This window comes from Haliotis rufescens, unplaced genomic scaffold, assembly GCF_023055435.1.
Source record: "Haliotis rufescens isolate VD_foot unplaced genomic scaffold, xgHalRufe1.0.p SCAF_11, whole genome shotgun sequence".
Lineage (NCBI taxonomy): Eukaryota > Metazoa > Mollusca > Gastropoda > Lepetellida > Haliotidae > Haliotis > Haliotis rufescens.
This window is the reverse complement of record NW_025963791.1, coordinates 41,279,553-41,294,174: the sequence shown is the minus strand read 5'-3', so window position 1 is coordinate 41,294,174 and position 14,622 is coordinate 41,279,553. Positions and strand designations below refer to the sequence as shown.

The 14,622-nt window shown below is 42.1% G+C and overlaps 1 protein-coding gene across 1 annotated transcript in view; it reads right to left on the bottom strand.

Moving 5' to 3' along the window:
- Positions 1-3,679: 3,679 nt before the first annotated feature.
- Positions 3,680-14,622, bottom strand: part of LOC124142294 (DNA excision repair protein ERCC-6-like) — a 29,908-nt gene continuing 18,965 nt past the window's right edge. Inside the window, exons 16-22 of the mRNA XM_046510689.2 lie at positions 13,341-13,451; positions 12,030-12,244; positions 11,306-11,805; positions 10,242-10,361; positions 9,753-9,939; positions 7,378-7,465; positions 3,680-6,787 (exon numbers count right to left, since the gene is read on the bottom strand). Coding sequence (XP_046366645.2) covers positions 6,395-6,787; positions 7,378-7,465; positions 9,753-9,939; positions 10,242-10,361; positions 11,306-11,805; positions 12,030-12,244; positions 13,341-13,451 — 1,614 coding nt within the window. The 3' untranslated portion in view covers positions 3,680-6,394. The remainder of the gene's footprint in view (positions 6,788-7,377; positions 7,466-9,752; positions 9,940-10,241; positions 10,362-11,305; positions 11,806-12,029; positions 12,245-13,340; positions 13,452-14,622) is intronic.

Genomic DNA, 14,622 nt, shown 5'->3' with positions numbered 1-14,622 from the left:
TTGACGTGTGTTTAAGGGATCTACATGCGTGCTTAGTCCCCAAATCCATTGGATTGATGGTCAATATATAAAAATTGATAAATCATTTGTATCAGAGATTATAAAATAAAATTATTTTATGGTCTGTGTTTGCATGTCTTTTTACACATTTTGCTCATAAAAGGTTTGTCAATCGGGCATATTGAGAAAAGAATAGGAACATACTTTTTATGATGACAAGTGATAGTGTTACTTACTACAATTTTCGATGGTAATACCGTATTCGACGTAATAAGCGCGCAGGGCGCACTCAAAATTAGAAATAGGGGGCACTTATTTGAATATTATTTTGGTGAAAAAAAAACAGAGTTGAAAGATACATTTCGTGGTTTATGCTGACGGCCTGAACTGTTAATATACGACAGATATATTTTTCCAGAATTTAATTGCCAATAATTAAGGGTGCTAATTGGGATTGTTCATTTGCCAATATATTAGCAATTATCGCCGTGGGCGCTTATTAGAGCGGGGCGCTTGTTACGTCGAATACGGTACTTGCATAAGGGACGACAAACAGGTTCCATCTTAAATGTAAAAGGAACTGTTCTTTCTTGTACAGTGGGTTTAATGTGTGTAACGATGTCGGACTGTCACGATTTGGATTGTCAGTCAACGCAGTTTCGTGAAAACTGGATATATTTTAGCATATATACAAACGAACAGTTCTGCTATAAATTAGTATACAGAATAATCGTAATTTTTGTGATTAGTGTAACTGGATTACACCGACCCGTCTATTGTTCTACAAGATGATTAAGTGAAGGTGAGGCCTAGGCACTAAAGTGTTGTCTCCCAACATGGGTACAATGTGGGAAGGCATAGAAGGTATCCCCGTGGTCATAGGGCTGCAATAATACTAAAGAGTGGGACAAACTCGGATCAAAGCTTGTGCAGCGGTAGCGACCACTAACATCTGATTTTAATGAGATTACAACCTCATTCCCTCACCCTCACTTTTACGACACAGTCAGACAGCTGCATCACAGCGGCCTGGTAGTTTTGGGGTTTTGGGGTTTTGCTTTATGTTGTTTATTTGTTTTGTTTTGTTGTTTTGTGTGATGTTTTTGTTGTTGTTCTTTTGTTGGGGGGGGGGGTATCTTTTAATAATTTTGTTGTTTAACGAGGCACTTAACGCTGTCTGTATACTATGTGACAGCAACCTATCAATAATCAAATTTGGTCCATACACACAAGTGATTGATATCATACTTCATAATCAATGTCCGGATATGTTGACACCTGCCTGTCCACCTGATCTATTTAGCATAGTTTGCACATGAACCTATTCTAACCCGGAATCCGACCGTGGGCTCCATGGTACTAGTGCCTACTGAGTCAGACACAGATGTGGTTGAAAACGCAAATGCGAATAACAACGAAGTACAAAACTTACGGAAAGGACAATCGTTGTTGTACCACATGAGACACGCGACTGTTAGATATAAATATACGAGGGGTGTAAAGATTTCCCCTGATTTCCCCTGACCCACTTCCGATGGACCTAGTGGAATGAAACTTGGCGTAGGTATTAGCCTTTCTCCACATAGGAACCACCAAGAGTTACACACTTCTCCCATTGTTTTATGCAACTATGGAGACCTCGATTGTAAAAGCCATCATTTTGCGTCTCAAACCAGGACTTGACTTCAGAAATAAGTGTTTCATCATCTGTGAAACGTTTTCCCTTCAAAAATGACTTCATGGTTGGAAAGAGGTGGAAGTCAGATGGTGCAAGGTCAGGAGAGTCTGGAGGATGTGGAAGGATTTCATAGCCACAGGACCGCGCTTCTGTCTGGGCAACATGAGAGTTGTGTACTGGAGCATTGTCTTGCAGACGGACGCCCTTGGCCAGCATGCCACGCCTCTTAAGCTTGATAGCGTCCCGCAATTTCCGCAGCAGTGAAGCATAATAAGCTCCTGTAATTGTGGTACCCTGTGCCAAGAAATCCATCATTACTACTCCGTGCTTGGCCCAAAACACCGTGAGCATGACCTTGTCTGCAGAGGGTTGGACACGTGCTTTCTTTGGCGGTGGTGACTCCACATGCTTCCATTGCATCGACTGAACCTTAGTCTCAGGAACATAGTGATGGACCCATGTTTCATCCTGTGTGATAAGTCTGTCAAAAAAGTTTGCCTGGTTTTTTTTGGCACATGTCCAAAAGATCCTTTGAGCAATTGACTCGTTCCTGCTTTTGGAAAGGTATGAGCAACCTGGGAATCCATCGTGCAGACACCTTATGCATGTTCAAATTGTCATGGATGATTTTTTCCACAGGCCCTACACTGATCTTGACATCTTGTGCTAACTGGCGAACAGTTATACGTCGGTCTGCCAAAATGGCGGTCTCCACTTGATGGATAGTGTCCTCATCAATGGCTGAATGGGGGCGACCAGGAATGGCAGCTGTTTCCACAGATGTCCGACCACACTTGAACTGGCGATGCCAGTGTTTAACAACGTCATATGATGGGGCATCTTCCCCATAAGTTGTTTTCATTTCATCGAAAGTTTCTTTTGGTGTGCGACCTTTCAAATATAAAAACCTAATCGCTGCTCGGTATTCTACTGGCTCCATTGTCACACCCTACTCGATCATAACACCTGTAAAAGTGGTAAGATTAATAGTTCGGTACTGCAAATTCAGACATAACCCATTGATACATGTATTATTACACATGTAAAATTTCAACCAAATATGATAACCATAAGTGGTTTAGGGGTAATCTTTAATGAACACCCCTCGTAAGTCTTCGTTGTATTTTGCTTGACAGGTTATCTTGGAAATGTGTGTTTTCGTTATAAAAAGAACAGACTGAATGGGTTGTATAGCGCACGCACGCACGCATGCAGGCACACAAAATAATTATAGTAATAATTTCGGTAATATTGCATGACAAAGGTACTAGCATGCTATCGTTAATCTGTCATGCTGTGACAGATTAACTATATAAAGTAATATGAAAGAATTGGGTTTAAGGTCTTTGGAGCTGGTTTCACAAAGCAATCCTAGTGTTACCACGGCTGTAACTCCCATGCTTTAACAGAGTTAGAATAGACGCTTTGTGACAGGGGCCTGCACCTTCTTGAACCCAGATAACTTAATAAATGCAACAGAAAAAATTAGGGATCATGAAAATAGTTTTGGATATTTTTATGAAATTGTGTGTTCAGTCTGAACTACAAAATATTATCCCCCAAAATATTCATGATCTCTAACTTTTTCTGTTCAGCATGTTTGCCATGCTCCCAAGGCTTCAGTTTCACCCATGAACATCCAGGGTAGAATACGTCTTCAGCAACCTACCCTTGGGGTAAAAGGCAACTATGCTTGTCATAAGTATTGACTAACGGGGACTGGGTAGTCAGACTCGCTGACTTGGTTGATGAATGTCATCGTATCGCAATTGTGTGGATCGATGCTCATGATATCAATCAGTGGATTGTCTGGTCAAGAGTCGATTATTTACAGACCACTGTCATAAAGCTGGAATATTGCTGAGTGCGGCGTTAAACAAACAAACAAACAAACATGTGTATCCTCGAAGAAGCACACAGTGTCCCTCATTACGCAGGTGCTTCATCACTGCTGTAGACGAAGATATTCCTGTCAGTCATTTAAACAATAATTACATACTCTGTATGTACAAAATTTATTTCTTTTGATGATCTGATTGCACAGCAATACATTCATGATTCATGAAATGTTCAAATATACATAAATGTTTATGAAAATATCACAGTAATAAATCAACATTAAGTATGATGAACTAGAAAGGTCACACTCGGACGTGTTGCTGCAGGTCCCTGAGGGTGTTGCTGCAAGCTGGTATACAAGATGTAGGACATTTCAAAAGACGACATCTTATGACAGAGAATAATGGAAGTCTTATCCACGGAGTGAGACATCTGAATATATGAAAAATACCATCAAACCCTCATAACCAGCCATGTAAAATCAATCATCAACTGCCATTAATGAGATGAAACAACAGCTTTCGGTCTCTCAAAAAGGACGAGGTGGATAAGAGATGTTTCTAGCCTAAAGGAAATGTCCAATTTTATATACGGAAAACTTTGTAACATTATTATGTAAATCATATATTCAAATTGTTGACAACTAGCCTTTTTTCATTCTGAGATTTGTAAGTTTTTCACTTCTGGCATCATTAAATACATAAGAATGGCTACAATGAGAAAAAAGGCCTATTTTTCTCCTATTTCAACAGGAAATCTAGTTATGAGCACGTCTGTGACCCGAGATGAACTTATTACAGTATGTTTGTACTGTCTTTATCTGCATCTCCCAGGAGAATGATCTTGGGTCAAACACTTGCTCACAAAAAATACAAATTGAAAACAACCAAAATCATCCCTTTTGACACACTTTAACCTAGAGTACACATTTAGTGTTGTGCTAGGTCCAAAACGTGAACAAAGTCTAGTTCTCATTCATGTGAACATATCTGATAACTTTCATAATATCTGAATGTTTCATTTCTTAAATTTTACAGAACCTGTGGGCCAAAAAATCTCCTTATCATACCCTGTCCTTTCCTGAAACTCAACATATACAATTACTGAGGTTGTGATCATTATCATGAAACAGTTCATGACTTTCTCAATAAATGATGGATCCTGAGCAGTAGTTACCAAGGTAAAACATTTCCCTGGTTGCACTGATTAGCCCACATCTACAATAGTAGGACAGTTTCCCATGTGCAAGTAGGAACTCTTATTTTTGTAAGTATTACAACGGTACTACAACCATGACGTAGTATATTATATTGCTCCCTGAAGTTGCAGTAAAGTGATGACAAATGGGATAGAGCAAGTGAGTGGGTGAAACTGATAGTTTCCTGTTATTATTCCTCGTTTGCTGCCTGATTTTGCATCCCCAGCAGAAGGATGTGCTGCATCCAGGGTGGGCCTAGTAACCGTGGTGCCCATGGTCATGTGACAGTGTAGGCGACATCCCCAGCAGAAGGGTGAGTTGCATCAGTGGTGGATCTGGTAACCATGGCACCCATGGTCACGTGACAGTGTAGGGGACATTCCCAGCAGAAGGATGTGCTGCATCCAGGGTGGGCCTAGTAACCGTGGTGCCCATGGTCATGTGACAGTGTAGGGGACATCCCCAGCAGAAGGGTGAGTTGCATCAGTGGTGGATCTGGTAACCATGGCGCCCATGGTCATGTGACAGTGTAGGGGACATCCCCAGCAGAAGGGTGAGTTGCCTCATGAGTAGCATCCATGTCATCCAGCAGCACTGTCATTAGCTGGTCTGTGTAAAAAATTATTTAATCTCTGGCTCCCAATCTGCCATCTTGATGTTAATGAACAAACAAGCATTACATTTAGGTTTAAAGTTCTTTTGAAACTGTTGAAGCAGAGATGTGACATGACACTTGACAGTAACGCTTGTTTCACTGTGAGTTTCTGTGATTAGTGATCACTCTCTCTAAAGTTAACACTGAAACTGGGAACAATCACATGTTATATGACAGCAAAGCAATAACACTTTTTCTGTTACCTGATCAAGGACAGGTAAATCATAGGAGGAACCAACAAATAATATCCCTGGGACACTGTTAACAGGTGAACATCAATGATAAACCAACTAAGTAACTAATAATGCCCCTGAGGTTGTCACTGGCAGAACTAACAAAATATTTGATGCATACACCCATGTATACCATTAACAAGTAAACATATATAAATAAAAATTATAGTCATGGTTCTCAGGCACCGCTTGCATCATCATAAAGTTCGCCGCACATATTGTTTTTATTTCCATAGAAAAAAACAAAAAAAATCCTTTAATATTCCCAGTCCAACTGTAGTCAAAAACTGTATTTCAGTATTTAACTCATCAAGGAATACATTAACGTAGGGAGGCCCTTTTCCAGGTTGATTGTACACAACTGTTTATTTGGTTCCACAACTAGTATTTGGTTTCATACTAGTTTGAACCACCAAAAGAAAAAAAGCCATTGCCTGAGAACCAATTTTTTTTTTTTAAGCCTTAATGCTCTCTTTCATAAAATGCTAGCAGTGTCACAGAGACCAATTCTATGACCATGTTTCATTTCGTTGTGTTTGTGTGTGCGTGTGTGTGTGTGTGAGTGTATGTGTGTGTGTATGTGTATGTGCTTCAATACAAAAGTTCCATGAACCCACTCATGCATTAAGCAGTATAATTTGTCCATATTTTCTGTGCAGTTCTTTACCCACTATCTGAATTACATTAACTGAAGATTTCAGTCTGTGCAACTTGTCGTCCTTCCAGTTTGCACTGTCTGTGGCCAACTTCATCTCAATCCTGTCAAGCAAAATTAAAACCCCAGATAATCATCATCTAAACTCAGTTCTCAGTCTCCATATTCCAACACCACTTGACTTGTCAAGGTCACAGATCTGATTGAGCATTGCCTTGAAGCATGCAGCGCCCCCTTTTGGCAAGCGAGGACCAAACTGATCGAGTAGTTCCCGCGTTGCCGCCTGTCCATCGATGTGACACTGGAATGCAATATAGTTCCGAATGTCTGTCATAAGGTCAAGGTCTTTTGTGTCAACCTTGTCAGGGTTTCCGCCAATATCCTCATCCCCCTGCTTTGACAGATTGTGTCTGCGCCTCATCTTTGACAGGAGGTCATCGGACGACATGACTGCCGCATTGGCTGTCAGGGCCACTGCCCCGGACATACTTCCATCAAACATCTTGTCTTCGTTAGACTTCTCCGGCATCTGCAATACAGGAAGGAAGACACTGTAAAACACATTTGAACATACACTTGCTTGTCTAAAGTTCGACTTATGAAATCAAGACTACAAAGTCCAAAAAATAGTCTTTGAAAAGACTAAGGCTTAAAAAAATAAAAGAATTTGTCATCAGGCAATGGTTTTTGAAAATATAGTGCAGGCGGGCAGTGCCTTTTTTCCCCCTTTTTAATGTTGCTGTTTAAACTAATATGTAACCAAATAAACAGTTGTGTACAGTCAACCTGGGAAAGGGCCAAATACAGTATTTGACTACTGCTGGACCTGGATTTAAAAATAAATAAATTAATATGGAAATATAAATGAAATGTGAGGCAAACTTTATGATGATGCGGGCGGGCCTAAGAACCAAGATTATTATTTTTTTAGCCTAATTGATTTCACTGGGAAATAGAAATTGATGATATGTTCAGAATGCATGTGAGCTAGCTTTATACTATCAATCCAACTGATACTAACTTAACAGCCATTCAGTGATCTCTTACTACAAGTCTTGAATGCTAGGGAGATATCCTCCCCATCCCATCTGACAGGGAGTAAGGACAAGGCAAACTCACCTTAGATACAGTAGCAGATGGTGGTGGTGGCGTCGTGGGTTTGATCTTGTCAGCAAGGAGGCTGTTTTTCTTCTTTCCAAATTTAGGTCTGAAAACACAGATTCAGATATTGATTAATTCACCTCATGATCTTCAGACACTAACAACATCAGTGTAAGCAGACACTAACAACATAAGAGTAAGCAGACACTAACAACATAAGAGTAAGCAGACACTAACAACATAAGAGTTAGCAGACCCTTACAACATAAGAGTAAGCAGACACTAACAACATCAGAGTAAGGAGACACTAACAACATCAGAGTAAGCAGACACTTACAACATAAGAGTAAGCAGACACTAACAACATCAGAGTAAGCAGACACTAACATAAGAGTAAGCAGACACTAACAACATAAGAGTTAGCAGACACTAACAACATAAGAGTAAGCAGACACTAACATCAGAGTAAGCAGACACTAACAACATAAGAGTTAGCAGACCCTTACAACATAAGGGTAAGCAGACACTAACAACATCAGAGTAAGGAGACACTAACAACATCAGAGTAAGCAGACACTAACAACATAAGGGTAAGCAGACACTAACAACATCAGAGTAAGCAGACACTAACAACATAAGAGTAAGCAGACACTAACAACATAAGAGTTAGCAGACACTTACAACATAAGGGTAAGCAGACACTAACATCAGAGTAAGCAGACACTAACAACATATGAGTTAGCAGACACTAACAACATAAGGGTAAGCAGACACTAACAACATCAGAGTAAGGAGACACTAACAACATCAGAGTAAGCAGACACTAACAACATAAGGGTAAGCAGACACTAACAACATCAGAGTAAGCAGACACTAACATAAGAGTAAGCAGACACTAACAACATAAGAGTAAGCAGACACTAACAACATAAGAGTAAGCAGACACTAACAACATAAGGGTAAGCAGACACTAACAACATAAGAGTAAGCAGACACTAACAACAAAAGGGTAAGCAGACACTAACAACATAAGAGTAAGCAGACACTAACATAAGGGTAAGCAGACACTAACATAAGAGTAAGCAGACACTAACAACATAAGAGTAAGGAGACACTAACAACATAAGAGTAAGCAGACACTAACAACATCAGAGTAAGGAGACACTAACAACATCAGAGTAAGCAGACACTAACAACATAAGAGTAAGGAGACACTAACAACATCAGAGTAAGCAGACACTAACAACATAAGGGTAAGCAGACACTAACAACATAAGAGTAAGCAGACACTAACAACATAAGAGTAAGCAGACACTAACAACATAAGGGTAAGCAGACACTAACAACATAAGAGTAAGCAGACACTAACAACATAAGGGTAAGCAGACACTAACAACATCAGTGTAAGCAGACACTAACAACATAAGAGTAAGCAGACACTAAAAACATAAGAGTAAGTAACTAAACATCAGCTCATCAGATTTCCACTCAAAGTTCATTTCATGATTTTAACAGTACCAACAGAATATAAGGTATCAATGCATTTTGCAGCCATCTTTTTTTTAAATAAACTACTCTTGGACACAGAGTTCCTTCCCTTAGCCATGCTGAAATCAAATGATAGGTTTGAAACCCAGCACCATACCCAAGTTTCTTAGTTTTACCAAAGCAGTAAATGTCTCAGTTCTCTATTTCCAAGGGCTTTCCTCTGACATTAGCAGACCCATCATGAAATAAATGAAATTCAAACAGCAGCACAAATATGCAGATACATTTGCTAAACTGCAATCCCAGTGTCAGTTATGATGTCGAGTATCCCAGATACACCAGCTTCCTAGTGGTGAGTTTACTCTCCTACCCAGAGTTCCCTACTGTCACCCTCGGCAACCTAGTCCTTTGTCACAGGTCACAGTCCTCCGTTCAACAAATTACACATTGAACTAAAAGTCTACACACTTAGATAAGCATATGTCGTGAAATGGTGGACTTTCATTGAGAAAGTATCCTAAATCATTAAAAACTATTTCATATTTATCCTTTGTTGATATTGGTTGTACAGCCCAACATGCAGACTTCAAAGCCAAATAGAGCTGGTGATACCGTCACTTTGATGTGTATTGACATATTGCCCCACTCTTCACCCTTGCAGATGTAGCATATTTTCATAATCATGTTAACATTGCCATCTCATCCTACCGGGTACCCATCCACTGCTGGGTGAACAGAGGCACATTTTGTGGGGCAGGACCGAAGCCCAAGAAACTATCAGGAGCCAAGCTGCCGAAACACAGTCACCCATCCAAGGACTCTCCACCACCGACATTGTTTAACATCACCTGATTTGTGCCCTGTGCACTGTGCACAGGACCACGTTCAACACCCCCACTACTTACTTGGCTCCCCCACCGTGCTGCCCCGTCCATGTTGGGATTCCGTCCAGGGCGGAGTAGCAGTGAGATCGAGACTTCTTCAGTGCAGCCACGGCCTGTTTGGCCACTTTCTCTGCCTCAGCCTCCACCAGAGCAAAGTCGGGTCGTCCGGAGCTCATGATCTTGTCATGCTGCAGTGCGCCCTGGATTCCTGGGTGGAAAACTCAAGTCAGTACAGGATCTTCCAACACATATATCTCCTGATCTGTGCATATATCACTCATTCAAATGCCTGTGCCAAATTCTAAACGATGTGAGAAAAATCTTCATAATAAATAACACTAACACATACATAAATAAATCTGGCCAAAGATGATCAATATTGCTAGGTGCAGCATTAAACAACAACAAATAAACAAACAAACAAATAGATACTGAGGTAACTCTGATAAGAATTAGAATAGAGACTCCAAGTTCACAGAAATACCTCAATGGAATTAGTATTTATGTCACCTGTTTTCTTGAAGAGTTCCTGCAAGACGTAGTCGTCGTTCTTCTTCTGGTCTGCATCCTCATCCTTGTCCTTGTAGTCACTTTTTCGGTCGAGATGGGGGATCCGTTCACCCTCAAACTCTGCAAAACACAATGGGGACTCATGAACAGCCAGCCAACGTATGTTAGACAGGGTGTGTCACAATGCACACAGCATTCTGAAGGCCATATATTGACTTAGGAACCTCTGACGACATCCCACTACAGTAACAGAAGGTTCTTCTAAATGTTGATAAACTTCCAAGCCAGGCAATATCAACAATGCCCGGGGCGTTCCGGTGGAATGCCCAGGACCTGATGAATACATTTCTGTTGTAATACCCATGTTTTACAAATAACGTTTCATAAACCTGCCTCTTGATGTAAACACAATTGTGTTTGATAATTGGTTAAAAGTCACAATTTTTTTTAACATGAAAATTCCATGAGGTGAATCGAACCTGCAACCTCACATATCATGTTAAGTTTTGTAACCCATCGTTTTCCCACTGAGCTACCAGGGCAGGTGATGAGGTGTTATGTTTATCATGTCATGACTCCAGCTAGTCCATGATTGCAAGTTGTTTTTCTCTTGCATGCATGAACGAATTCCTTTTATATTGCGACACACTGTATTGTTTCACAAAACGGTATGTCGATGTTTTCTTATTTTTTCTGGTATTTCTTGTATTTTATTCAGTTCATAAGTTGGATAAAACACGCTTCCTCGGTTTTGTTTGTTAATGTTAAACCTTGACCTCTGGAAAAGCCCTCTGGCCTTCAGCCCTCGCTCACAGATTTACATTTTCAACTAAAACCTCAGAGGCGTGTTTTATCCTATACATGTAATCTGTATTCATACATCAAACATGTGAATGAATAGTTCTCTCTCATGCATACATAGTTCATATTATCGAATGACGCCACTCTCACTCTTGCATACAACACTTTCTACGTAATCACATGTACACTCTTGAGAAAACTAATTAACATACAATACATGACGTCCTCTTAAACATCAGTGACAGAATCACTTCATCACTCACTGGCATCTCTCTTCCTCTTCTTCTTTTTTTTCTTTTGCTTCCTATCCACATCCCTGAGGGTGTCCTTTGCGAGGGGTGTTTTGTGATCATTGTCTCGCTTTGAGGCAGCATGTGCCCCATTCAGGGCTCCACCGGACTCACTCTTGGTGTTGTTCTTATCCTTCTCCATCCTCTGACTCAACATCCTGGCCATCTCTCGCATACGCTGAATCTCATCTGTGTCAAAAGTATTTTCAAACGAATCTTCTTTTGAGGATTTAGATTCCTTTTTCATTTCATCAAACCTGTTGACTTTTGACTTTGCTGTCTCTTGTTTCTTCACTGGCCTTGGGACCGTGACATCTGACCCAGTCCCAGCAAAGATGGCGCTGGTCTCCGTGCCCTCACCATCTCCAAGATCAGTCAAGGTAAATAGTTCATAGATGTCATTGGATTTAAAGAAGCGACGTTGTTTAGGATCTTTCAACACACGGTTTGTTAGAAACTGCTTGAAGATTTGCCTGTAACAAAGAAACAACTTGAGACTCAACAACCAGATACTGACCCATCAACACACCTGCTTGGAATAAGACATCTGGTTTTTCGAGGTGTGCTAAAGATGTAGGCCAGTTACATTCATGACGCACCAGTCCGCCCGACTTGTTGGGAGTAAACATTATTTAAGATACTGATGGTTAAACTTTTCTTAATGTTAACAAAATCCCATCAAGCAGTGCATCTTTACCTGTGGTATATTTTCTCCTCGATGGTGCCAGATGTGAGAAGCCTGTAGATGGTGACCTGCTTCTTCTGTCCGATCCTCCACGCCCTCTCACGAGCCTGGGTGTCGGTGCTGGGGTTCCAGTCCGGGTCAAAGATTATCACACGGTTCGCTCCAGTCAAATTCACACCCAGACCCCCGACTCGCGTTGTCAGCAGAAACACATAGATGGATGGATCCTAGCACGGCAAGAGTAAGCAATTGTTATGTTTGACAAAAAAATACATAAAATGCTTTATCATACAGGTCTCTTAACAAAGTATTTGTGCTGATAAAAAAGTGACTTGCAATGTCGGCATCCTCTCCTCCAAACACAACTTGCCAGCATTCTATGGCGGGGAGTGCAGATTCATTCTTGTTCTTGCACAATAACATTACGATTTATGAAAGGGTCAAAATATTCTGCCCACTGAGAAATATGAACATGTGCCTGTTCGTTCATGCACCCTCCACACACAGACAGGCACTCGTCGTTCATGCACCCTCCACACGCAGACAGGCACTTGTTCATGCACCCTCCACACGCAGACAGGCATTCTTCGTTCATGCACCCTCCACATGCAGACAGGCATTCTTCGTTCATGCACCCTCCGCACGCAGACAGGCATTCTTCGTTCATGCACCCTCTACACACAGACAGGCATTCTTCGTTCATGCACCCTCCGCACACAGACAGGCATTCTTCGTTCATGCACCCTCCACATGCAGACAGGCATTCTTCGTTCATGCACCCTCCGCACGCAGACAGGCATTCTTCGTTCATGCACCCTCTACACACAGACAGGCATTCTTCGTTCATGCACCCTCCGCACGCAGACAGGCAATCTTCGTTCATGCACCCTCTACACACAGACAGGCATTCTTCGTTCATGCACCCTCCGCACACAGACAGGCATTCTTCGTTCATGCACCCTCCACATGCAGACAGGCATTCTTCGTTCATGCACCCTCCGCACGCAGACAGGCATTCTTCGTTCATGCACCCTCTACACACAGACAGGCATTCTTCGTTCATGCACCCTCCGCACACAGACAGGCATTCTTCGTTCATGCACCCTCCGCACGCAGACAGGCATTCTTTGTTCATGCACCCTCCACACACAGACAGACATTCTTCGTTCATGCACCCTCCACACTCATTCTTTGTTCATGCACCCTCCACACGCATTCATCTTTCATGCACCCTCTACACACAGACAGGCATTCTTCGTTCATGAACACTCCACACGCAGACAGGCATTATAGGTTCAGCGTTTCACTGCATGACGTAACTACCTTATTGAACTGGTCAATGAGCTGCTGCCGGGAAGAAATGGGTGTGGTCCCATCCATACGGAGGTAGGAATACATATGCTTCTGAACAAAAAACTCCATGATGTCCAGCATCTAAACATAAGAACTTACTTCAGCATAACAAACTCTGCAACTGAACAACATACATGTGTCCACATCAGAGGTCAGTGATGACACATGCTGCACATTTATCAAAACACATGGTAGAAACAGAATATTACAAACTAAGAAAGTATCAGGGATATATATCCTATTATTCAGTCTGCACCTCTTAAATCCCCAACGTAACGTAAAAATAACAGTCCAGTTCTCTCTCAGCCTGATATCAGGGATTCTGCATACCATAATGCTCCCCTGACATACAGTCCCACCCATCCTTATACTGACTGAACAGCAAGACTGTGTCCCTGCCTCCAGTCCCATCCACCGTTCTACTGACTGAACAGCAAGACTGTGTCCCTGCCTCCAGTCCCACCAACCATTCTACTGACTGAACAGCAAGACTGTGTCCCTGCCTCCAGTCCAACCAACCGTTCTACTGACTGAACAGCAAGACTGTGTCCCACCCACCGTTCTACTGACTGAACAGCAAGACTGTGTCCCTGCCTCCAGTCCCACCAACCATTCTACTGACTGAACAGCAAGACTGTGTCCCTGCCTCCAGTCCCATCCACCGTTCTACTGACTGAACAGCAAGACTGTGTCCCTGCCTCCAGTCCCACCAACCATTCTACTGACTGAACAGCAAGACTGTGTCCCTGCCTCCAGTCCCACCCACCGTTCTACTGACTGAACAGCAAGACTGGGTCCTACCCACCGATCTACTGACTGAACAGAAAGACTGTGTCCAACCCACCGTTCTAAAGACTGAACAGCAAGACTGTGTCCCACCCACCGTTCTACTGACTGAACAACAAGACTGTGTCCCTGCCTCCAGTCCCAACCACCGTTCTACACTGACTGAGCAGCAAGACTGTGTCCCACCCACCGTTCTACAGACTGAACAGCAAGACTGTGACCCTACCTCCAGTCCAACCCACCGTTCTACTGACTGAACAGCAAGACTGTGTCCCACCCACCATTCTACTGACTGAACAGCAAGACTGTGTCCCTGCCTCCAGTCCCACCCAGTGTTCTACTGACTGAACAGCAAGACTGTATCCCACTCACCGTTCTATTGACTGAACAGCAAGACTGTGTCCCTGCCTCCAGTCCCACCCACCATTCTACTGACTGAACAACAAGACTGTGTCCCTGCCTACAG